Source organism: Apus apus, chromosome 19 (assembly GCF_020740795.1).
Source record: "Apus apus isolate bApuApu2 chromosome 19, bApuApu2.pri.cur, whole genome shotgun sequence".
NCBI lineage: Eukaryota > Metazoa > Chordata > Aves > Apodiformes > Apodidae > Apus > Apus apus.
Window position 1 is genome coordinate 3,546,285 of NC_067300.1, and position 25,588 is coordinate 3,571,872.

The 25,588-nt window shown below is 45.3% G+C and overlaps 1 protein-coding gene across 1 annotated transcript in view; it reads left to right on the forward strand.

Moving 5' to 3' along the window:
* Positions 1-25,588, forward strand: part of PAPPA (pappalysin 1) — a 179,581-nt gene that overhangs the window by 104,264 nt on the left and 49,729 nt on the right. The window contains exons 10-13 of the mRNA XM_051636912.1: positions 2,101-2,297; positions 20,556-20,669; positions 21,078-21,213; positions 24,830-25,043. Coding sequence (XP_051492872.1) covers positions 2,101-2,297; positions 20,556-20,669; positions 21,078-21,213; positions 24,830-25,043 — 661 coding nt within the window. The remainder of the gene's footprint in view (positions 1-2,100; positions 2,298-20,555; positions 20,670-21,077; positions 21,214-24,829; positions 25,044-25,588) is intronic.

The following is a 25,588-nucleotide window of genomic DNA, read 5'->3' on the forward strand; positions in this document are numbered from 1 at the left end:
TCAGAGATTTCTGTTGAGACTCTCACTCAAACTGGGACATAGTGCTGTGAGGCGGGTGAGATGCTTTGCTTTATCCCCCTGTTCTTGGGCACAGCAGAGAGCTGGCCCAAGTCTTGGTACATCTCTGCAGAGAGAGGAGCAGAATGAGAGATGCTGAGGATAGATAAGATGAGGGAACCAAGAGCTTGTCTCCACAGTCATCATAGTTACACGCTCAGTCTGCTCCTTCCCTGCGCTGGCCAGGCACAGAGTGTGGATGAGCCACCCTGGTGAGCACTGTGCCACCATTAATCATCCCTGCAGAGAAACAAGTTGTGTTACAGAGATGTCCAGACTGGAGCATTCAAGGGCACACATGGTTCGTGGGCAGTTCAAGCATACATTCCCAGCGGGGTCAGTGTCAGATGAGGAGTAGCAGGGCCCTGCTGGCATCAGGGCTGTTGGGCAATCTGGCTGTGGGAGGAGGCAAGGCAGCTGGGCTGCTGGGGCCAGCACTGCTGGGTTGCCTTAGGGCCCATCTGCACATCCACCCTAGCTCCATCCACTGTGGAGTAATGTGACACCCTGGGGAGCCATTGTCATCCTTTGCCTGTGAAGCACTCTCCCAAGTGCTCCTCCTCCCATCTCTTCGAGGTGTGTGGTATATGTTTAGTGGCTCCCAGCCATATGAAGATTTTAAGATGTGACCCGTTGGGTCAGGAATATTCACTCAGACTCAGGGCTGCACTCTGGAAGCTGAATGGCTTCCAGGTTCATGCTGGCTTCTTTTCATCAGCTCTGAGTACTGGCCCAACAAATACACAGTTCCCCATGTTCATCCATGTACACAGGCTGGTCACAGAGGTCGTGATGAAACGAAGCCATAATGGCATTCTACCCTGATAGACTTCTCCATTCTTTCAAACTCACATTTTCTTAAGGACCTGGAAATTTGTACAGGGACGAAGGGAAGGGAAAAGGAGTGAAAGTCATTAAATAATTGAATTGCAATAAACTGATTTTTTTTCTGGCTCCTGATGGTATTTCACTGTGTAAACTAGGAGGAAAAATAAACAAGGGATTTAGTAGTTTGGAAATAGCTCAAAATTGAGCAGCCGTTGGATTTTCTGACACCTAACTTGAGATAGTCCAATGCTACCGACAGGACTCTCCTTAGGGATCATTTCCATCAGTCCAGCAAGGAGCTCTGGCTAATTTCCTACCGTTTTTTCAGCAGGCTTATTTGCCAGACAAAAATACAACAGGCTGTCAGAACTGGATACCTCTGGGGACTGGCAATGATAATACAATACAAAATAGGATACCAACAGGTCAAAGGTTTCCATTTCACAGAGTACTCTAATGACTGAAAGTCATTATTGCTATGCAGTCTGTTTGAAAAGAGTAGATGGATCTCGGTTCAGTTTTTAATGGGCCAGTGTTACAGAAACAACCTCAAAAATTTGGCATCTTTGTTGGCAGTCTCATTAGAGAAGCCACAGGATAAATGGACAAGGATAATAAAGTCTCCTGCTGCTTTTGATCCTTTCAGGTCATATTTGAGTCATGTTGGTTGAAGCTGTGTATGTCTGTGGCAAGCTTACCCTCCACTATGTATAATGTATCTGCTCTTTTGATAAACAGATCTGTTTGGCCCTTTGCTCACTATGACTGTGAACTTGGCAGTTTTCACCAGCCCTAAATTCACAGTTGTTGTTGTTGTTTTGCAGATATCAGTTAAAAACAAAAAGGGAAACATTGTAGACCAGACCCTCTTGTGGCATTTTCCATCCAAGCTGGTGGAATCATGCCAACACCCACATTGTCTCTCTGTGCGTTTTCTGTATCTGCTTTCTTCAGTTTCCATACTTTTAAATGGAGATAAAATAAAATAAGCAGAAATCCCTTGCATTACGAAATATCCTGAGGGAGATGTCCTAGAAAAGCTGACTATTGTTTCTTGGTTTTCTTAAAATCACCTTGCTGTTGTCTGGAAGTGACCAATGCTTTTACTTCCCAGTGACCTGGTCCAAAACCAGTGATGTTATCAGGTCCTAACAACTGGATTGCAGATGTGTAGCCAGTCCTTTGTGATTTCTCTTCTCTGCTTCCTCCTGGCAGATGAACCCAGCAGATGCTATTTCCACGATGGCGATGGAGTATGTGAGGAATTTGAGCAAATGACCAGCATCAAAGACTGTGGCATTTACACTCCCAAAGGCTTCCTTGATCAGTGGGCTTCCAATGTCTCTGTCTCACACCACAGTGACCAGCAGTGTCCAGGATGGGTGGTCATTGGTCAGCCAGCAGCAACCCAGGTAAGGGAAGCATACTCCCTTTCCTCTCCTGGCAAGCAAAGTCCAGCAAGGAGAAACATTCATGAGCAGAGTTAGATGGTCAGTGTTCAGGTGTGATCTTCTACCTGTAAACTCACTGCTTCACCAAAGAAGCTTCCTGATGGCAGTTTCTCTCTTTCTGAGCCTGGTTAGCAGTGTTGAGTTGAAATTCAGTTCCAGTCATCCAACTGAAAACTGGCTGAAGTGGTGGCCTGCTTGACTTCATATGCTGAGTAAGAATCATCTCAACTATCATCACCTAGAAGACTAGCCCAGCTCTCTGCAGCTAGCACAGAGTTCTGTCTTGTGGTGATGAGTTCTGAAGGCTAATGCTGAATAATACAAAAGAGTGTTCTTTCTTTTTTAACAGTTTTGTGTTTTCTGTCTCCCAGTTTCATAAAAGCACCCTATTGTTCTGTTCTGAGAAAGGTCCCATCCATTCCCAAAGCCATTCATTAGCTTTAACTCCCTTCTTACATGTCTCCTTTGTAACATAAATAGCTCCAGTTATCATAACTTTACCTTTTATTTCCCTGAGAGAACCAGATCCAAATTAGTTCAAAAAGGCATTAGATAAATGCCTGGAAAATAGCTGATGTATGCCTGGAAAATGCATGATGTAGATGTAAGAGTCCAGATGCAACCCCCTGACTCAGGAAAGCACACGTTGCTTGTTCATGGATTTTTAGAGGATACAGTTGTGAATGGGTAATGATCTAGAAGGGCTACTTCATAGATTTCTCCTTCAGCACCCACTGTCCTTTGCTACAGTAGAGCACTGGATTAGGTGGACTTTTTGTTTGATGCAGCAAAGTTGTTCTTACAGTCTATCTGGGAGATGTCTTGAGTGGGCAGTGCCGAGAGGAGCGCCGTGTCACGGACATGGCAAGCAGATTTCTCAGGGAGTAGTAAAGGTGAAGCATTTACAGTTGGCTTGCAAGAGAAAACCTCTTTTCCCAAGAGTCTTGGCCTTGTTCACATTGCACAAGTCTGTAACAAATTAATGACCAGGTCAGTTTTAAATGCACAAAGCATGGTCAGCTGGCATAGTACCAAGGCAGAATCCCAAGCTCCTTATTGCCTTTTTGTCGTGGTCTCATTTATTATTTCACACTGTAAAAGGAACTTTCCTCTGGACCCCTACCGGTGCCTTCAGAACTTCTTTCTCATTCAAGCTCCCTGTGTTACAGCACAGTCCAAAGCCTGTGGTCTCCAGTTCAGGTGCTGCTTTATGTGCATGTCCCCAAGCACTCTGTTCCTGAGCTGCCCTGATTTCCTCCTGATGCGCTGGTAGGAGCACAGCCACTCCATGCAGGAGGTAACATATGGTCCTGTGGTGGCAGAAACACCACCACGTGCACACACAGCAGAAAGCCCTGCTGTGTTGCCACAATCCAAGCGTGTTTGTTGTACCCAGATGAGATGAAGCTGTCACAGCCTTGTTACAAAAAAAAAAAAAAAAAAAAAGGAGGAAAAAAAAAAAAAAGCTGTTGTATTTATAGGCAAAGCACTAGCATATCACACACTGGCAGAGTGAATGGGAACATGCCTCCTGTTATTGCCTGGCCCCTGGGGAGATAACAGTGTGCTATTTACTTCCAGCAAAAGGAGTTTTTGCTTTAGCTCAGCTGGTCCTATTACAACAGTTTGAGTGCATGAGGTTCATTGACCTTTTTAATCATATATGTTGAGAAAGTCTTTGTTTTCCCCCAGAACAAGACAGGCTCGTTGGCTTGTGAAAGCACCTGACTTGTCACTCCAGAGAGGTTAGGTGGGGCAGCAGGTCATCAGCCTGTTAGTTAGCAGAGATGAAAATTAACCTAAGAGCTCCTCTAATCACTGCATGTAATGATCACTAGTGTGTAAACATGTTTGGCTTCATTATCTGCACAAGCATTGAGCCTTAGAGGTTTTTTGTATTGATCAAAGGGGTACCTTTCTTCACCCAGCTATCTTGCAGAGAAAGTTGTGTGCTTGCTGGTGTTGTGCAAACTTTTCGTGTTGTTGCTGGGTAGTTTCCTGATTAATCAGAGTGGCATTTGTGTTGGCTTCTCATCAAGAATGCCATGAAAGATATGCTTGAGTGCAGTGCACATCAATATACAGAATACATAAGGTGCCTGTTTGTTAGCCATCCCTGTTTCTTATGACTGCCCCAGCACTCTCAAGGTGTTTTAAAGCATTTGAAACATGTCCTTCATGATTTAAAATGTTTCTCAACCTCAGATATCTTAACATCCATTTCTCTGTGTGACTGTCACAGTTTACCTAAGCTGCTCCTGAGGAGTAGGCATCACAGGTTGGTTCCTTATTGTGTCTCTCTGCAGTGTTTGTCTGCATGCACTTGTTTAATGATGGAGAGTTGTTTATGAGCACAAGCTGGAGAACACTTCCTTATTGTTGTAGGGTTGCTTCTGTGGGCTGACCACCCCATGCCTGTTTGTTCAGTTCACCTAGGACTTTGCCTGTTCCTGCAGAGTTGGATGTTCCTTAGGAGTAGGGTGCCTGCCCTTGCTTATTCTTTTGAGACGGCTCTTACACGCTGGTGCCATACTTGTTAGTGTGAGGCTACTGAGTGGCAACATAGTAAGGGAGGGGAAAAGCCCCAACAACTTCACAGCATAAGATTTGTTTTCAATAACAAAATGCTTACAAAGGATGACATGGTCTTGGCGAAGAGATACACATTTGAAAAATGGAAAGGTCAAAGAGTCCCCCCCCTTGAACAATCGCACTTCGAGCAGAAGCGGGACTGACAGACAGCCACTTCTACTTTCCTGGCAGCCACCCTTCTGTGCTGATTAAGAAATATTCTCAGTACTGACAGCATCATATTTAGAGCCAGAGAAGACCAGTCAGCAGTGTTGCGCCAGCACTGAAATGCACGCACCGATGCAGGGCATTTTTACAGTTTGATTTCTTACCTGGCATCCTCCACAGATCTTGAAGCAGAGGCTGCTCGGTACCTGTTGTCAACCACAGAAGGAATTCAGCAAAAAGGGATTTGCACACCCTTGGGCTGCTCTTTTCCCTACTGCTCTCGCTGGGAGTTTGTAAACAGCCTCTCCTTGCCATCCGCCGTGTGTGAAATATTGTCAGTGTTGATGTACTGGTTGCGTGGGGTTTTCTACAGCACTGTTTATTTCTTGGGGCCTTTCTTGTGCTGAAGATTATTGATGCTAGCATTAAGTCATCAGCTGGTGTGTGCTGGCAGAGACTACAAAAAGGCAGTAGCACTGGGCAGATTTATACTAGCTGAAGGACAGATCCAGTCAGCATAAACAGACAGACAAAGGGTGCTTGAGCTGGTCTGTTTTGTGAATAACTGCAATTTCTTTTCTGTAGTGGAAGTCCCCAGGGACTTATTTCCCTGACTGGTTTGTAACCAGCTAGGGTCAACCTCCTCATTACTAGCAGGAGAGGAGAGGACATGGCCTCCTGACACCAAGTTAAGCACCCTTGGGCTTGAGAAGACATGAGTTTGAAAAGCTGACGCCTGGCCTTCCCAGACAATCCCTGTTGGATCGTCACTGGTGAAGCTGCACCAGGAAGAGTAGAGTAGGAACATGCAGCATGATTTAGGTTACTGTCAAAGGCTGGCTGTCCTGGAAGGTTCAAGAAACCAGAGTTTTGCAGTTGCCTTTTTGTTTTTCCACAGTTTACACTGTGTGAGTGTCAGTCTTTTTAGAGTAGGTTGTACTGAGCAGGAAGGATTGGGGTATTTTGCTACGTTGCCTTCTCTCTAAGGATGTGTCTTTGGAAGAAGCCTCTGACAGGCTTGTTCCAGGATGGTTGCTCCATGGCTTGCACAAGAGGAGCAGTGGCAGGATGGGTGCAGAACAACCCTGGGAGGCTGGAGATGCTATTTCTCCTTTCCTCTTGCTGGTGGCACTCCTGCATTTGAAGAACTGGTTCACCTGCAGTTTCCCTTTGGGTCTTATAGTAGAGAACTATAAGAGAGTAATAGGTCTTCAGGGGGCTTGTTGCTGACCTTGTTACTCCTATCGCAGCAATGTGTGCTCAAGACTTGGCAGTTTGTGTATGCATTGGTGATTTGGAGGGCCAGTCCTCCAGTAGCTATGTTTTTCATTGCTTTCCTTCCAGTTGTGCAGAAGTTGTTTAGACCAAGTAACCATGTATCATTTTATTTTTTTTTTCTCCCTATGCCATTTTTTGAGCTTGGTTTTCCCCTAAACAGAAAAAGCTGCACAGTTAACCAAAAGGGGACTCTCTCCTAGGGCTGCTGAGCACAGACAGATCCTGGGATTTGTTTTCATTCCCAGATAGATGAGCACACCCTGCTCTCCTCTGGGTACCCCACACGGGCTGCTATGGAGTAAAAAGTTGTGGAAGAGGATTCTTATTACATCTTTCCCACAAACAGAGGCCCCCTCCTGCCCCTGTTACAGTTCCCACAGTTGCACTCATCCAGACTCACTGCAACAAACCTATTCTTCCCCTGGTAGCAGAAAGATGTCTAGAACTGCAGTATGTCTGAAATAGTCCACAAAAGGAGAAGATGAGCACAGAAATACTCTGAGTACTAGAAGAAAGACCCTGGTAGATCAAGGGCTCCAAGAGTGGTAAGAAAATACAAGAAGAAAATTGAAGGGAGATATGATTAAGTTCTCTGCCACACAGTTTTATTCTGTCTAATAAATATAACGCTGAAGATAATTCCCCAAAGACCCAGCAAAGCCAACAAATAGAGTAATCTTGAACAGGAGTGGGAGGAGAGGAAACCTGCTACTTTTAATGGAGAAGCCATTCCTTTCCTTTGGGGTGATCCTGCTGAGAAGAGGGACGGTGTCTGTCTGTCGGCTCTGCAAGTGGCCCTTTTTGAACTTCCCAATTCACAGCCAAGTCCTGTTGTTCCTCAGTGGTAAGAGTTTTGTTGTGGTTGGAGGGATAAAAAAATCCCAATTTTTAATAAGATGATTTGCTTTGCAAATGTCTTTGTTATTTATAGCCGAGCCAGGCTTTCAACCACTAAGCTCTGGAGGATGAGGGCAGAATCCCACTAAGAAAAACCATTAATGGAGGAACCATGAGTGATCAGAGACCAGTTCTGGAAAAAATATGAGCTGGACACTGTGCACAGGCTGTTGCAAGAGGAACGTAGGTTTACTGTACATATCTGAGCTTATTTCCAGTACTGGCAGATCCACCAAAAGGCTTCAGTTTATGTTAAAGAGTCTCCAAGTCTAAAGTTAGTTCAAGGGGGCCCAAACCTTAGTCTTTAGTTCAGCCTTTCCCTGGATACTACAGACCAGCCAAATTGGTCATTTGCCTGAAAGCTGGGGAGTTGCATCATGAGCCTGGCCCTGACCATCAGGCACATTCAGGCTGAAATGCTCCTTCCTTGGCTTAAGTTATTTTATGTTTCATATTTTTTCCATGTACTGGGATTAATTAAGCCTTATCAAGTCAAGCCACACTGCTTGACTTCTGTTCCAGGTAATATAGGTGGAAACTGGAGCACAGAAAGGTAAAGCTGCTGTTGAGGATTAAACCTCAGTACCCTTCAGAGGTGTTACAGGCTCTGGGCTTTATTGAGCTTGGACCTCCCCAGGACTAGGAAGTTCAGGACATCTTGAAGGGGAAACATTCATGTCTTGGATAGAAAGAAAGCTGTTTAGGGCCTGCTGGGAGTCACTGTCTGGGAGCAGAAATCTGGAAGGGGTTTGGGGTCATTAAATCTGCATTTTAGCTCTGTCAACCACCTCACATCCTCCCGTTCGTGAATTAATCAGTCTTTACCCCAGCATTCCTAGTACAAAAGGACTGGAAAACTGTCCCACCAACTCTTTGTTTTAATAGCTGGAAACCTTGTTTCCCACCTGTCTTGCTGGGAAAGCTGGAGTTTGTAGACTTTCTGCCAAAGGAACTTCACTGGTCCTTATTTGCTCATTTGTATTGCTACTTTCCTCATTGGAGGAGGTGGTCCCTGTGATGGGTCCACACCAAGGTGAGGAATGCTCCAAAGATTTGTGCTAACATCAGTGCCATGGTTCCTGCTCAGGAATGGTCTCTGTGCTTGGGGGACGTCTCTGAAGCAAAATAAAATGAGAAATGGGATTTCTAGGTAGGGTGGCTTAAAAAAGACTCAGTTGCAGACAGATGTCTGAGAAAGTGTGTTACTCTTGACAGTCAATCCAGAGCTGGCTGGAGAAAAAGGGATGTTCCCCATCACCTGGCTGCCTGCTCCCTGCTAGGACAGACAGTGATTTCCTCCTTCCCACATCTTCCAGTGCTCCTGTGCTCTTGGCAGTAGCAGAGCAGCAGACCCCATGGCTGATGTAGCCTGTAGTTGATTTCTGTAAGGGGAGCACAGAGAGAACACAATGAGATGTCAGAGGAGATTCCAAGCAATTTTGCCAAACACTCAGGGGATGTGTTTTTTTTTTTTTCTTTCCACTCCCCTCCCCCCTTAGTTTTAAGAATAATTTTTCAAGAACACATATGCAAGTCATCTAAGGGAAACAGAACAGTGAGTACCAGGGGCTGGTACACTGTGTTCCTTTTGTGTACTGTAGAGAAAATAGATAAAAGAAACAAAGGATGATGCAGAGAGCAAAGGAGCCATCAGTACTCTCAGAGAGGTTCAGTCTGACCTTTTCAGAGATGAAGGTCAAACCAAAAATCCTCAGGTGCCGGAAATTGGTCCCATCTTCCTAGGACCAGGAGACATTTACCACTAATGAAACGAGAGCAGAATTCTGTGCCATTTGTTGTTGCTAGAGGCAAGAAGAAAGGCAAGAAAGGAATATTGTCTTGGATAATAATAAGGATTGTGTACTTCTTTAGGAAGTAACTTACCATTTTATAATCATATCTGCTGTATACCCAGCCACCCACCCAGATAACACACAGTAACAGAAAACAGCTTGGACCCCCCCTCAACATCAGTGAGCTGGAAAACTGGACCCCACGACAGCAGCGGTGCTCGTTAGCATGCGCTCGTCTGAAAGGAGACCCCCCTCCTCGGCCCTTGCCCCTCAACCTGCCAGTCTCTCTGTCTGCTGTTGCTGCTCACAAGCCTTTAGATGCAGAGCATGTCCAGCCGTGAGCGTGGGATAGCTCTCCTGCATCCCATCTGGGTTGTTTGTCTTGGGTCCCTCTCCATTCAGAGCAGAATGATTTTGCATAAATGCATCGACACGTCTGCTTTGTTCATGCATGAAGGGTTCTCAGAATTTCTCATCCCACCCCTGCCCTGGCCCTCTTCTCCCTACCCCCCTGGCATGGTAGCTTCACCAGCTTTTGCATGATTTTCCTGTGCAACAGCAAATCAACCTGCCTGAAACATTGCTGGTCATTCAGGTGCAGTTAAAAATACCTGGTCAATTATTTGGGATAGAATTAAAACAAGTGATTGGAAGAACGGGATGGAAAAGGGTGCAAGAGCAAAGCCCTAATGGCCTTTACTATGTAATTTGGTTTCATGTTCTGCACAAGAAAACATGTAAAATATGTAAACAGAGCTCTCCAGGATTGTAATGTAGCTGCAAAGCCACAGATATACAGGCAGGCAGGGTGCTATTCTCCAGCAGAACGGAATGCCATCCCCAAAACCACACTATCATTTCTTTAAGCCTGAAAGTAAACTTTCTCATGCCAGGGGTAGAGAATTTATTTTTTCTTTTAAATGAAGGATTGTCTGCACTACTTGTTTGGAGTTCAGAGGCATTTTAGCCCACATTGTCATAAGAGACCTCGTATTTTGAATGCCAGTGAACATGAGCATGTTCATCTTGAGATGTCTCTAAAAGGCATGTTTTTTGGAGGATGGTGCTTATCCAGCACTACCCTGAGGATCTCTGAAGTCAATCCCTCTGTCCCCACCTGGAAAAAAGTATCTGCTTTAAAAAGAAAAAAAAAACAAAACTAAACAAAAACCCAGAACTGGGGACCTTTTGGATAAACCCGTGAGCTGCTCTGAATCTCTCCTGAACTGTACTGTCTTAGCTGGAGCCATAACTGTTGAGGAACCTCAAATCCCTGCTCACTGTGGAAATCCTGCCTGTAAAGCTGGAGGATGAGTGTTTCCCTCTGAGGTCATTTCAGTGGTGAATCTGATAAGAAGTCATGATTCACCCGTCTGGTAAGTGAGCCCAGCTCCTCTGCTATCAGCAGGAGCCTGCCCAGGGCCTGGGTTTCCACCATAGCCTCAGGGTCTGGTTGCAAATTGAAATGGGTGCCAGGAAATGGTGATTTGCATGCTCAGAGCTATTATCTGTCTGTGCATGTAGCTACTCACTGGGAGAAGCCCTCATTTAGGAGAACATCAAGTTCCGCTTAGTCCTGCTGTCACTGGGCCAAAATCCTTACACTTGGCACTTTGGGCAGTGGCTATTGTTTCCTGTTTTTTGGTAACTAACCACCACAGCTGTCAGAGAAGACAAGTCTCTTTTCAGAGAGGAGAAGCTGAAGCATAGGGTGAAGATGACCTTTTTTCTACCTTTCTCCATCCAAATAGCTTTGAAAAAAACTGCCTTTCTAGCAGAGCAAATCTGTTCCTGGTGCACTGCTCTGTGTTCACACTGTGACCCTTACCTGCAGGAAAAGGAGAGCCTTACTGTATGAAAATATAACTGTTTTCCAGTGCCAGTGGTTGTTTCTGGTGGGAAAGGCTGAGCTTGGGCAGCTGTGAGTTCCTCCACCTGCTGTGCCCACAGTCTCACCTCCCAGAGCCTGCTCCTGGGAGGCAGTGAGGCTGAAGGAGCCATGAGCTTTCTCTCGCACATGATGCTTGCACTTTAATCCCCCTAGTAACTTCTTTCGGGAGCAGGTGGAAGTTTCTGGGAACTCCCATGCTAGCCTGGGACATCAAGGATGACATGGTCCAAGTGGTCTTTTGGCTTAATTTGTTGGAGCTTGAGGTTTGTGAGAGCATCCAGGCCTGTGCGGAGGTTAGAGGCTTCTCCAGCCACCTGCAACTAAACCTTTGCTTGGGTGGAGATGTGCACAGGCAGGAGGAAGCAATTGGCTGCTGCTCTATGGACCCTCTCTGGATGGTCCAACTCATTCAGAGGAATTTCAGAAGAATTTGTTTGTGTGGTGGTGGTTTATTTCCTACACAGTTTCAGTGGAAAAGCCCTGTGAAGGGGGAATCTTCTGATTTACATACCACCAGCTGTGCCTTCAGGTATTAACAACAAGCCATGGGGTTTATCTTAATTAATGCATCCTGAGTAGGGCTGAATAGTTGGATGGGAATCCGAAGGGCTTTGCCTGCTGAGGTGCAGCTGTAGGCAGCTCCCCAGCATGGTCTGTGGCAGCTCCCCTCCATGCCCCCCTGGGAGCCCCACTGCAGCCTTTCCTCTGTTAAATTTAAATCCAGGGCCTCTTCCCAATGTATCATCTCACTGGATGTATCCAATTAAAGCCTGTTGACAGCCCAGAGCAAACTTACGCCCTTAGGATTAGAGGCATGTGTATGTCTTCATATAGGGAAGGACAACAACAGGGTGTCTGGCTGGCTCACTGAGAGTGTGGGGTGGAAAACTGAGCAGCTTGGAGAGGGAAGAGGAGCCAGGGAGAGGGAGGTTTGCACCCCCAGTTATCCTTGCATGTGGAAACACTGCCTGATGAGGGTTGCGTGTGGTTTACACAGTGTGTTTACACAGCCCATAACCCTAAACAAAGCTGAAAAACATGACTTTAACTCTGGAAAGAAAAGCACTGGAAACCCCTGGTTTTCTGCACATGAGAAAGTTTTGTTCTTTAAACACACAGATGTTTTTAAATGAAAAATCACTCTTTTGACCTTTCCTGAATGTGATCATGTGGTCAGAGCTGACATTAACCACTGCACGGCTGTTGGCTTCAGCTGCAGGCGAAGCTCAGTGAGCAACCTTCAGAGCTGGTGGTGGCACCTGTCTTGTGTCCCATCTCTTGGAAGCTGTTCCTCTGTACCCTGTGCACTTGGGGCCGTTCAGGGGATGCGGGGTTATGTAGGGGGGAATTTTTAGGGTCTACTCCTACCATGCTGGAAATGAAAGCATTGTGGGTTTTTTTCTCCTTGATAGCTGAAAATAGATGTGACTTTTTTTTTTTCCCCTATTTGTCTCTCTTCCTATAAAAAAAATTGCCCAAGTGCTTCTATGCATCTTTGTCCACCTCAGCCAGTGTCTTATTTTGATGGAGAACTCCTCATCCAGCTGCAGTTCTTTAGGGGTTTGTTGTTGCTTGGGGGCTTGCTTTAACTAGCTGTGTGCTTTCTTCATCCAAGCAAATTTATAGGACCAGCTTTAGGGAGGAAGGAGGGGATGTTACCAAGGGGATTTTAACAAGCCCAATCCTGCTTTGCCTCACAGGAGTGCCAAAGCAGCAAAACTGCAATTAATCCAGTTAGTTGGATCCACTAATATATTAATAAAAATATATATTTAAGATCCTCCCAATGAGGGGTGCACATTCTGCCTTTGACGGTTCGATTCTCTGATGCCAGCTGCTCCCAAATAAAGCACTTCTGTTAAAGGAAAGGGGTGGGGGAACCCAGACAAACAGCTTTTACTCTACTCATCAGTGGTAAAAACTTACGGGATGGGACTGTTTTCCTTTGCTGCAGCACCCCCATGGCCAGCCTTGGCCCATGGTTATATGTGAGCTTTGCTGTAGTGGACTTCGCTGGTTCAAGTTAGAGACAGGCAGTTTGGGAACCCGCATGTGCAGCCAACAATAATGTTCTGGCTACTGTATTTGTTTAACCTCGCTCTCCAGTGGATGGATATACAGTCTGTTAAAGCACTTACCAGTCTATAATACCTTCACACTTTTGTGAGCAGCAATGTGGAAGCTGGAGAAGGGCTTTCGTTGCGGCTTGGAAATGTCTTTTAGTTTTAATGACGATCATGTTTGAAAACTGAAGGTATAAGGTGTTGTTTGGTGCTGTTTCTTTATGCCATCTGTCTAGCAGGTTGTGTTTGGCTGCTCTTTCTTCTGGAAGAAGATGTATTTGTGAATTTGGATATAATAGCAGAATGCAATTCAGGGCTAATTCTAAGAATTATGCCTCCTATGAAAGATCCTGGCAGTGCTGGGGGGGAAGATGCTGTTGTTTGAGAGCAGCATTTTTGTGTCCTGCTCTTGTGCTGAAGAAATAGCACATGTCTGATGTGAATAAACAGGAGCACATGGCAAATGGCTCAGTTACTCCTTCATGTGCTCCATATGAGACTGGACCCTGCTTTGCTGTGCACTCAGAGCCGTCGTCTGCTCTTCTCTCCTTTCATTGGCAGTTGTGGAATGGCAGAAGGAGCAGAGACACGTACAAATTGTAATCATGAGCTCCAAATGCTTGTGTTTACTTGTGGACTTGTGCAACTTTGAGCTGTTTATTAAATCCCATTAGTGCAATTGTTTCTTCTTTTTTTCACTCTTTTTCTGTAGCTCCTGGCCCTGGTTCAGCCAATGTCTTTGGGTTAATCCTTCGAACCGTGCAGAAATCATCTGGTTGGGGTTTTGTTGTAAAATCAAAACTCCATATTGTGTTTTCCACAGGTCCAGCTAGCATCCTAGATATTTTGATTGCACCTGGCTGGATGTCAAAGCCGTTGTGGGTTTGGGATAGGGCCAGTCAGAATTGACTTACAGTTTTTTCAGGTATACTATGTGAAGTTGATGGTTTTATGTGATTCTGATTTGACCTCAGTGGTTTTGAATGAAGTTTGCTTTGAATCTGGAGATAACAAAAATTCAAAGGAAAGCTCAAAGAATGCAAGTCTGCATGATTTAAAAATTGAAATATATTGTTCATTCAGACTCCTTGGAAGTGAAATAACTGCATTTTTTGAGAAACCTGAAATTAATAACACACATTGAATACACATGCAATCTGGGTCATCATCTAATGGAAATCCCTGTAGCTCCTATTCACTTTCCTGAAACTAAACCAACTTATAAGACAAAACAAAATAGCCTTTGCATCTCCCACTCATTTCTGAATCACAGCCCTGTGGTATATCCAAAACTCTACGCAAGGGAATTTTCCTTTGAAAATGAACTATCATTTTTATTATAAAGCAGAGGAATTTGTCATCATGTCATACTGCAAACAAACTATTGACACCTCATCGTGTCAGCTGTGGTGTTTTCATGTGCATAAAGGTCATTTTCCAATTACTAAAAAATCCAGCTAGACATTCAGCTGGAATTGGGGCCCTGTGCTAGGCAGTCTGTCACAACATGCTAATTGAATACTAAGTCTGGAAGGTCCAGACACCATCCACTGCTCCAGATTCAAAGGGGAAGTGGCTGTGCTGAGACTGGACATAGCAACTGGCAATGGAGCTTTATTTCATCCCACAGGAGATGGAATCTGCTTCCCAATCCCACAGCCAAATCCTGGTCTTCATTACACAGGGAAAAATGACAGATGAGATTTCCTCTTACTTCTGAGCCAACTGAATCTGGGATTAATATAGCATCAGTGTGTTACCCCAGAAGTTGTATCAGCTTCCAGTTGATAAAGCTTTTCTGTTGCTCACCTGCCTGCATGCCTTTGGCCTGGAGAGGGATACGCTGCAGTTTTTCATCTTTTGCCATCAGATCTTTAACTATCCCAGTGAAAACAAGCAAAAGCAGACAAGAAGCATGAAGCTCAGTAAAACAGTGTTATCAGACACAGAGGACAAGGAGAGGTTTGGAGTAGAAACTGCAGTTCATGACCATGAGAGGCAGGGGAAAGTTACTGCTGAGGAAGAGGCAGCTGATGTGAAGGTAAGAAGGCTAGTGAAAGAGGGAGGAGACAACTTCCTTTCATCATCTGATGCTTATAAACTATGCTGCTGAATCTTGGGGTTTGTTCTGGTTTTTCATTTTATTTTTAAAACAACAGAATATTTTAAGCTCATTGTTTTAGTGTTCATAAAATTGTAATATATGCACCAGTTAGGAAAAAAAAAAAAAGTAACTTTCCTTAAGTTTTAGAAGCCAACCTGAAATGACCCAATGCTGAGTTTCATTGTTGGGCAGACAGCTGTTGACTCAAATTTTCTGACAGGACAAATCCAGAACACTAGTAAAGAGCTAAAGCATTTCTGACCAGAAACTAGAAGAAAACCCAGAGCAAAATTTCTGATGTCCCTTGAGCTAGCTCTGTGGGCTCCTGAAGTTTGAAATGGTAGTAGAAATGAGATGATTTCTGAGGTGTTTGTTGGGACCCAAATTGTGCCCTTTTTAATGGTTCAGTACACACTAATATGGGCAATTTTTTTTTATTATTTTTTTTTTTCTGTAACTCCAACCCAATTCCCAGCCTAAATGGGAAGAACAGTGCAACAGCTTTCAGAACAGATTGAAGGTCTGGGCTGCAGTCGGCAAACTGGGTGGTGTCCATGTGGCAGTCAAGCTGCCTTATAATGTTGGGCAATAAGCAAGCAGGAAACTTTCTGCTATTTAGCAACTGCACTATAGTTTCTCATCCTTGGGTAAGATTAACCTTAGTTCTGCAAGAACAAGAACAATAACATATTTAAGAATAAAAAGTCTGGGTGGCTGCCAGCCCCCACGTCTGGCGTTGGAGAAAGTTATCATTTGTAAGGGATGTGTTAAAATGCTGCTCATGTCATGGTTGGGATTCTCTGGCATGTGTTGAGTTAAATATAAATAACATTCTGCAGAGCAGTTGGCTAAAAATTGTAGATTAATTAGGTTTCAGCATTATGGCTGAAATCTGTTCTTTAGCTGGATCTTCAAACAACAGAACATGCCCTGTTGGTGCCTCCACAGGTTTCGTATCAGTCCGTGAGTATTTCCGTGCCCTTTTACAGCCTTTCTCAGGATGTTGTGTGCTCCACAAATAGATGGGCTGTGGGTTTTATCCATAGATCCTGTTCCTGCTGGTTCTGTGGTTGCTGTTTTGCGGATGGGACAGGGTATAGCCTGTTTTGTCCCAGAAACCTGCAGCATTGTCTGCCTTGGTGCAGAAGCGGCAGCAGCACAGTCGTTGGTAGAAACGTGGGAGAGGCAGGTGAACCAATTCCACCTTTCTCCCCCAGAAGGAGGTTGCTCCCTCCTGCCTGATAACCAGGTGCTTGTGGGGGCCCTTCACAGCCATACTTAGCCTGGGGACATGGTCTGGAGGGAAAGCCTCATCATGGGACAACAGATGGGAGCTCTGCTTACAGCCACCCGTGGGCACGCAACCAGGCTCAGCCGTATGGCAGGGCTGAGCAGAGCAGCATCCCAGCTTAAATAGCAGCTCTGCCTGCATTTAGAAGTATTTTGATGTTACGAGGAGAGAGAGGGGAACCACCAGTGTCTGCAAAGCCTGTGGTGTCTGGCTGTACTTGCTAGATGGGAAGGACAGAGCAGGATGAAATCTGTTTGCATTTAACCCACTCCTGTGGGGAGGTATCTCCTTCACACCTGAATATGCTTGTTTGCCCCTTCTCTTTGTAGCAGCTGAGAACCTCTTTGTGTCTAATGGCTTTTACCTTCAAGGTACCTGTGTGACCTGGTGGGATGTAATCCTTGTCTTACAGATGGGGGCCTTGGGCCTTGAGAACCCAAGTGCTGCCCAGAAGGTTGTGATGCACCCATGCACTGGGCACAGCCAGGTTGACACCCAGTCCAGTGCCAGTCCACAGATCAGTGATCCTTAAGCTGTAGCTTGCCTGCAACAGGAGCCCCTCCACACAACTTTACATTGCCTGAAATCACGGGGTGGCTGGAAGTCATTCACAAGGGTGCCTTCCAAAATTTGCTCTTCAGCAAATTTTCCCATATTACTCTGGAAGCAAACATGATGAGGAAATGGAGTCGATTGCAATAGTAAATGTGTTTTAGATGTGGCAAGGAACTAAACACTACCAATATATCACTTTTCCCTTTCTGCTGACACATTCCTCGGTCCCCTTGAGTAAGGGAAGGAAAAGAGGAGAGGCGGTTTGAAGAACATGTTGTCCCTGTGATTGACAAGAGATTGTATAAATCAGTCAAAGGGAATCCTCCAGGCATTCCCTCTTGTGGGAAGATCCCACAGCGCTCTCTGGCCTTGCTCATTCTGTCTCTCTATGTTTGTGTACAAAATGTGTGGGTGGGAGACAAGCTGGATTAGAACCTCTGAGAGGAACAGACAGCAGCTCTTTTAATTGAAAGCAGCTTCCCAGGGAAGGGTACGACACAGGCTTCCAGTAAGTAGTCACAAATAGTCCCCAAATAATTTGGAGCAGATACTAAGCTCCTGTGGATCCCTGTTACTCTGGGAGTCCGAGAACCTGGATAGGCCCCAGTGAGTGAAGTTTTGAGACTTTCATGCTGCTGTCATTCTTCAAAGCAAATACTTTAGTGTTTGGTAACACCCTGAAATTAAAAGTACATTTATTCCTTTTTTTCCCTTCACAGCTGTCAGGTGCTTTGTAGCAAACTGTAGGATGATGGGAAATAATTTATTCTTCATAAATGTCAATTGTTATGAATTTATAGCCATGAAGAGAGATCATATAATCATAGAATTCCAGGTTGGAAGGGACCTCAAGGACCATCTGGTCAAACCATTCTGGGTAGGAACAGTTTGGATAAGACGATCAACAGAGTTTAGGTGACATTCTGTCTTCCAGGTCATTGGAACTTGTAGCCTAAAAGTGGTGATACTGCAGTAATGAGTGTCTTCACACTGCTGCATTTTCTAGGGATGGCTTAAAGGCAGAGCTGTGGAAGACTGTCCCAGCAAGTAGTTCTCAGACCTTGCAGTCATGGTGTGACACTCAGTAACTGGGTAGAGTTGAAAAAGGGGATGTATTTCTCAGCTTTCTTGGAGACCATGGAGATGGTGGAGTTTATAGGTGATAGGGACTGTTTGTCCCATCAATTTGGCATTACAAAATCTTTAAGAACTTTTTTCCATTATCAAAGTTTGCTAGATAGCAACTAGTGTAGAAGTAGTTCTGGTAGCCACTCCTCACGTTGTGTCTATCAGACTTCTCCCACACTTTTCAATTATATTCTTCTCCTAAAAGATCTTTTTACCCCAGTACCACTTTGAAGCACTTCTCTGAGTAGCCTCAGCAGGAGGAAGCTTATCTAACCAGTTCAAACCAGACCCAGATCCTGAGCCTGCAGACCTCCTCTGCACATGTCTCGGACACAGGCTCTTTATGCAACGTTCAGATTTTTGCTAATATTCTCAGGCAGAAGCAGAAAGTGTTAGAGTTCACACACACTCACAAATCAAACAAGGTATTTAAAAGTTTTCAGAGATTTCTAACCCACCTCAGCAGGGTTTTATTTTGGGTTTGATTTTAACTTTAAGTGAAGGTCTGGGTGATTTCTTAATGAAGGTTTTCACTCACCCATGGAGTGGCACTTAAACTGCACCAAAGGTCACTGCTTTTGTTTCTTTCAACCACCTTTTTTTGGACCAAAAGAGCAGGAGATACAAGAATAAGAACAAAATCATATAAAAGTAATGAGACCTTTGTTCATGTCAAAGAGCTCTCTGACCATATAAATTGCAGATGTGGGTAAGATAAATTCCCTAACTGGAGAGGTATTAAAATAAAAACCATGCTCCCAACAAGAGACAGGCTGCTGAAAATGCAAGAAGGGAGAATTGCGAAATGGTACATGTCGAATTGCTGGCCTGGATTTCAAATGCCAAAGATAGTTTATGTAAAGCCTTGCTCTGCTGTAAAATGTAACACAATCCACTGGCTAGCCTCAATGAAGCTTGGTCCCAGTTGTTTTAAAAAATAAATAAACTAAAAATCTTCTTCCAGCCCATTAAAGCTGATTTATGTTTTGCCCATAGATTCCTCTGTGCTGCATCTTGAGGGACTCAGATTATAGAGGTGATTACATCACTTGTAGCCAATCTGGTTTCTCATTCCCAGGCATCCCGGGCTCTCTTTGCATTGCCCAGACTTTGTCTGCCGAGACCAAGAGGGCACAGCATTTTGAATGGTTAAAAACATCTCTGTTAATTCTCTTCTTTCACTTCAGGGTTTTCTTTTTTGTTTTAATAATCAGTGAAATTGCTTATGGGAACAGCTCTCCTGACAGCACGTCACCACCTGATTGCTCACTTCAAGCTCTGGTGTCCAAAGAAATCAAATACTGTCCCCAAGAGTACATGGCTGCACTTAGAACCTAGCACAGGTGGTCTGTGGTATCAGTCCTGGGCTCTCCTGTGCCTACTACAACTGCTGGAGATGGTTTGGCCTCCTGGATTGTGTTTGTAGCTCTGTTGCCACCATACAGTGTGACCACAAAGAATTCCCTCTATCTCCATATGTCTGGGAATGACAGTCACTGAGTTCACCAAAGTCTTGTGAATCAAACTAGGACAATCTTAACAGGTACCTTCCAGCTGCTCTGAGAGCCTCAGCTGGAAGCATCCTTCTGGGGTAGCTGCAGCCTTTTCCGTGGTGGACTTTTCTTTCTTCATTCTTATTTGGGGAATGAAGGGTGTGGTCACACAGCTTCCTTTTCTGAAGGAGCTTCCCTGTGCAGTGTGGTTCCAAGGTGAATCCTACCATTGCTTGGAGCTTCCTTTTAACATCTTTACATACTGACAGCACTTCAAGGCTCTCTGGTGCTTGAATTCAGACATTTTCTTCCTTGAGCTTTTTGTCCATACCAGTCTTTGGGGTTCATCTTCTTGTTCTTACTGAAAAGAGCAGTCTGCTTTTCATCCCACTGCTGCCTGCCACGGGAAGGGCTGTAGGTGTTGGAAGAAGGTGATTCCACTTGCAGAACCTAGCTAACAGAACAAGAAGCTAGTTTGCTTAAATTGGGTTGTAAAGACAGGACTTCCCTGGCCACACTTGCTTCCAAATTTATGTGGCCATCTGTGGCTTCCCTCGGGTGACGGTAACATGCAGGTTTAAATAGGACGTGGCTTGAGTGCTGGGGAGAGCATCTGCAGGCTGCTGTGCTGGGAGTTGGTATGCTCGGAAGTGATCCTCACTTGGACTCCAGTGGGAAGAGTCATGGGCCATTTGGGTGGGGCAGAGTTGTTCTGCATGTTGTCAGAGACCTCGTACCAAATTAAGAAGAAACTGTTGGCTGCCATCCAGCTGCTGTCAGTCTTCAGCTCCTTTTCATGTTCTAATTTTTCTTAGGGAGGTGGAAGACCTAGAAACTTAACTGTAGAATAATCTCGTGGTATTTAGAAACATTGTCATTGTGTATTATTTCATTCTAGCAGTGCACCTGGACTATTTTCCCCACTTTATACAGTCATATTCCTTCTGTGTTCTACATCTGTTTTGGTGTTTCTTTTTTGTCCTGCAGATGTGTCGAACTAAGGTGATTGACTTGAACGATGGTGTCTCTCAGTATGCCTGGTATCCCTGCACGGCCAACTTCCAGTACTCCCACATAACACAGACCATTTTCTGGCTGAAGGTAGGAAGTGTACATGTCATTCAGAAGTCTCCTCTTTGCCTGCCTGGACAGAGTTTCTCCAAGAGGCAAAATATCCTGGGACAGCCTTCCCAGGGCCAAGCTGCTCCTTTCTTTGAAGTATGTTTAGTGCAAAATAACAAAACAAAGTCTCTGAGCACTGTCTAGAGAGTCAGTGGTGAAGTCCCCTCCTGTGCCAAGGCTATTGAACTTCTGAGAGGTTACAGCCTCCAGCTGCAGGGCTGTTTGACTCGAGTTTATCTATTTTGTGTAGGAGAGATTGGAAGGGAAGACTTCTGTGTGACCTGGGATGGGAATTGTTATTTTAAAAGTCCTGCACTGACTCTTGGGGGTTTTTTAAGCCCACTGCAGTTCTCCACCTCAGCCTTTGTGGGGCTTTTGTTTCCCCAGGCTTATTTTTCCCAGCCTATGGTAGCTGCAGCAGTCCTAGTTCACTTGGTTACTGATGGGACCTATTACCTGGATCAGAAGCAGGAGACCATCGGTGTGCAGCTGTTTGACACCAAAGAGCAAAGCCATGATCTTGGTAAGACAGTATTTTATTGACCTTCCCCTTTATTACTTGCTTATTTTGTTGGTAACCCCATTCACAAACTATCCAACAGTGATGCTGAGTTTTTCACAGATCAGACAAAAAAAAAAAAAGTGTTTGCTTAATGCTGCAAGACCTGAGTTTCACAAGAGTTTGTTAAAAATAATGCATCATTTTGTTCAGATGCTTCTCCATACCCATTCACAACATGTTCAGAAGTTATTAGTCCCTCTTTAGTCATTAAAATAAACACTGATTCAATGCTTCATGCACAGCATCTCCCTGGAGAGACACTGATAGTGATACAGATGAACTGCTGGTAGCAGAGTGAAGAACCTGCACCAGCTGGTGCAGCAAATGCTTCTGCTTCACAAGGTGTAGTTGGTTTCATCTCTAGTCCTGCTTTCAGGGAGGTTTCCACAACTATTTGATAGCCAACATTTGTTAAGCAAAGTATTTTAGGTTCTATGGAGGTCCTTCTAATGCCAGGGCCCTTGCAGGCTGCCTGCATGGCCTGAAGCAAATGTTCCTAGCAGGGCCTGTGGACTTGTTAGTTGTGCTGAAGTACTGGTATAGACCATTTTTGTGTCTACCTTGGGCACACATCCCTGAACCTGGTAAAGCTGTGTCTGGTGAATTGCTTCTGGCTGCATTTAAGCTCCAGGGCTAAGGAGCTCACCCCAGCTCCCAACTCCATGTCAGAGTAGGACTTGCATAATCCCTTTCCAGCTGTCCCCTGCCCTTTTTTCCACTGGGAAGAAAGCTGGCCGTGCCATCCTGAGAGCAGTTTTGAAGGAAACAACCCCCTTCTCCCAGCCTTCTCTTTTACCATGACTTTGCAATTTTGACAAGCTGAAACTCCAATGAACTTCCTACCAGTGATGAGAAGGAGAAGGGACACATGCAAGTGGCAGGTGTTGGATGACTATCCAGGGTAATATGTAATTTGCTGGGGTGTGGAGGAAAATAAAGAAGGAATGTGTGGTGTCTGCTGTCCAAGAACAAGCAAAAATTCATAGCAAGTTGTGCAGGTTGAGTCAGGATAGCTCCCACTGTGCCAGAGCCCCTGGATTAGTCTTATCCTCCTCCTTTTGCAAAACAGTGGCACATAGCTCTTTCCCTCTGAGAAATAAATGCTGGAGACACAAGCATGCCAATAAATACTTAATGTGACATTTTATGGAGACAGACAGACAGATTATGAGAGAAAGAGAACAAGAAAGAGGAGCAAAGAGGAAACTGAGGGCGAGGTTTTGAAATCCTTGATGAAGTTGCAACATGAGTTTGGCATGGCTCAGACTGACGCCGGGACATCTTCATAGCTGAAATGCTGCCTTCATGGAAAAGCCCCTCTGACCTTTTCTGAAGAGGCTGGCTTGGATCAGAGACATGTAGGTAGTCTACCCAGTAGTTCCTACTCAGGCAGAGCTCCCAATCCCTGTTTTGTCTGAATTCTAGTTGTGACATTAAGTCCTTTTCCTGGACATTTTTATTTGATGTGTTTGAATTAGCACCATGGCAAGCTAGAAGCTGCAGCTGAGATGCAGACTTGGGCATGCACTGGGTGCAGGCTGCAGAGGGTCAGCCAGCCTCAGGCAGAAGCTGGTGGTAAACTAAAAGTACATCCAGAAGGAAGCAGCAAGAATTTACAGCTTGATCAGTCCTCACTTTGCTAAAGAAACTCCCAGGAGCAAAATGCAGTCTGTCCAGAAGTGCAGTTTCTCACCTCGATCAGAGCAAGTTTTTGCAGTGTAGACTCCCAGAAAATAATGAGAAGCTTCTTCTGAGTAGGAGATGGAGAGGTTGGGATGCCAAACACCTCAGCAATGTTATTTCAAAGCCATTGAGGACATTGGGGTTCAGCTATTGGGTAATTTTGCAAGAGTTGTTGAGCATTGAATTGGTAGATCCAGAGCTACAGAAACAAGGGCAAGCACGGAGACAGCTCTAACTCCCCTGCCATGGGCACCTGCGCTATCTGGAGTGGGTTTTTTTTGCTAATGAAGGCAGGTTAGTTAAATGAACCTGACCTGTTCAGCCCCCATTTACCTTGTTGGGGTCAGAAAACACCAGCAACTGCAGCACAGCTCTGAGGGTCTGTTTTGTTGTGGACACCACCTGAGTGCAAGGAATGAAATTGAAGTGAATAAACAGCCTCATACCATAAGGTCTTTCTTGGCTTTCCATCAGAGAAGGCAGAAACTTCCAAGGAATTTGGGAACCCGGGATTTTGAGTATTAACTGCACCTGTTTGTAAGTGAGAAACGTGCACCATTCCACAAGGAGCTGATATCAAAAGACCTGTGGGAGGCAAGTAGACAAGGAGGTTATTTCAGGGTCAGGTAAAGACCAAAACAAAAATAAGTGTGCTATTTTAATTTTTATTTTATTTTTATTACAGGAGGATTTTTTTAAAGTAGAGGGTGGGAGATAGATGTTTAAAGAGAGTGGTCAGAAGTCTAATTCCCAGGAAATCACTTTCTAAGCAAAAATGAAAACTTTCTGTATTCCTTTCCTTTTGAATCAAGAAACCTGAACTGGGAAAAAACCCTAAAAATAAAAGAACCCCCTGAGCCAGTTAAACATGGAAATACAATGTATTTCAATTTTAAATTCATATGTGTATCAGGGTAGCCAAAGGGCTTGGGCCAAAGCCGTGTCTGGGGGAGCTCCAGCGAAAGGAATGGAGCTGGAGCCAAGCTGATCCTCGGAGCGATGCCACGGAGCCACAGAGGCAGGGCTTTGCAGTCAGCCATCAGGCTGTGAATCTCTCTTAATGAATGTTGAGGCCAGCCAACAGCTATCTATTCTTCGAGTTACTCCTGAGGTGGATTTGGCCTGTTTGAATTCAGGTTGCCTCTACTTGAAGGTGGGAATTTCCTACCATCACTAAGTCTCCTTGTGACCTCTCTGGTGCTTCTGGGCACCTTGACATCTTGAGACACTTTTATTTTCCCAATACAAAATTGTTTTCTTCTCAAAGTAGATTACCTGTAAAATCCCCGGTAAGTCCATCATTCTTCTTTTTCTGCCCTGGACCATCTTTGCCTTTTTTAGCCAAGAGCAAGAGATCCCAAAGCTGGGTGTACTGAATGTAGAGCTCCTGCAGAAAAAGAAAAAAAAAAAAAAGAGAGAAGTTTTATGCTGAGTGCTAGAGTGCTAATGACATGCACAGCTACAAACAAGCCACTGGGGCACTGCCCATGGTGCACAAAGCCACCCAGCCTGCCGGCACTGTTTGATGCGTGGCATAAAGGCTCCAACTGTCATCCCAGGCCGGTTTTACAATAGTGCGACTCCGCTTCCTCCGTGATGGTTGCTCCTGATTTAACAGAGCACAATAGGAATGTAGCTGTGGTCTAAAGAAACTGCTCTGAGAGCCTGCCGCGCTTGCAGACAGAATGGCAGCCTTTCTTCAGCTGTCTGGAGGGATATACTTCTCTTCTAAGCTCTCCGAAGCCATTTGGGAAGCCCCTCCAGGCAGCTTACCATAACTTTTCAGCTCTATAGGGCCCTTCCTATGGGTGAAATGCTTCTGAAGTGCCCAGGGCTTTGGGAAGCGATTGTGTTAAGTCTGACCCTTCCTCTGATCTTGTCTCTCCTCTGGCAGGTGTCCACGTCCTGAGCTGCAGGAACAATCCCCTGATTATCCCCGTCATCCATGACCTCAGTCACCCTTTTTATCACACCCAGGCTGTCCTCATTAGCTTCAGCTCCCAGTTTGTGGCCATCTCCGGGGTGGCCCTGCGTTCCTTCCACAACTTCGACCCCATCACCATCAGCAGCTGCCAGCGAGGACAGACCTACAGCCCGGCGGAGCAGAGGTGAGCCTGGCAGCTTGCTGCCTTCAGCCTGGCTGGCCCCAGGCCCCCCCCTGTGCTGGGGCTTGGGGGGGGCGGGCAGGAGGGGCACAGCAGCTGAACCCTGCTGACCCCTTTGTGTCGCTGGTAAAAAACCGGCAGTGTTCTCATTGATCAGGATGGATGGGACATTTAACCCACATGGGATACCGTTAGTGAATTATTTCCTCTTCCTTTCTCCTCCCTCCATTTATCCCAAGCTTGGAATTGGGGCCAGTTAACTCTCCAGACATTCCCCAGCACAGCACCGGTTTTGCCACTCGCACACCGGCTTCAATCTAAACCGCTTTGTGCTGCTGAAGGGCTGCAGGGACCTCCCACGGAAGCGGTCGTGCAGAGACAAAGTGATACTTGTTGCCCCAGTGGGGCTGGATCCTGCAAGGTGCTCAGCCCCATGCACTGGGTGCTTGGCCACCAGCATTCATGGTGCTTTTACAGCTGGGTAAGGGCCCTCAGCACCTCTCCGGATCCTGTCCACCTTCTGAAAAGCTCTGTGGGACCCCCCAGGA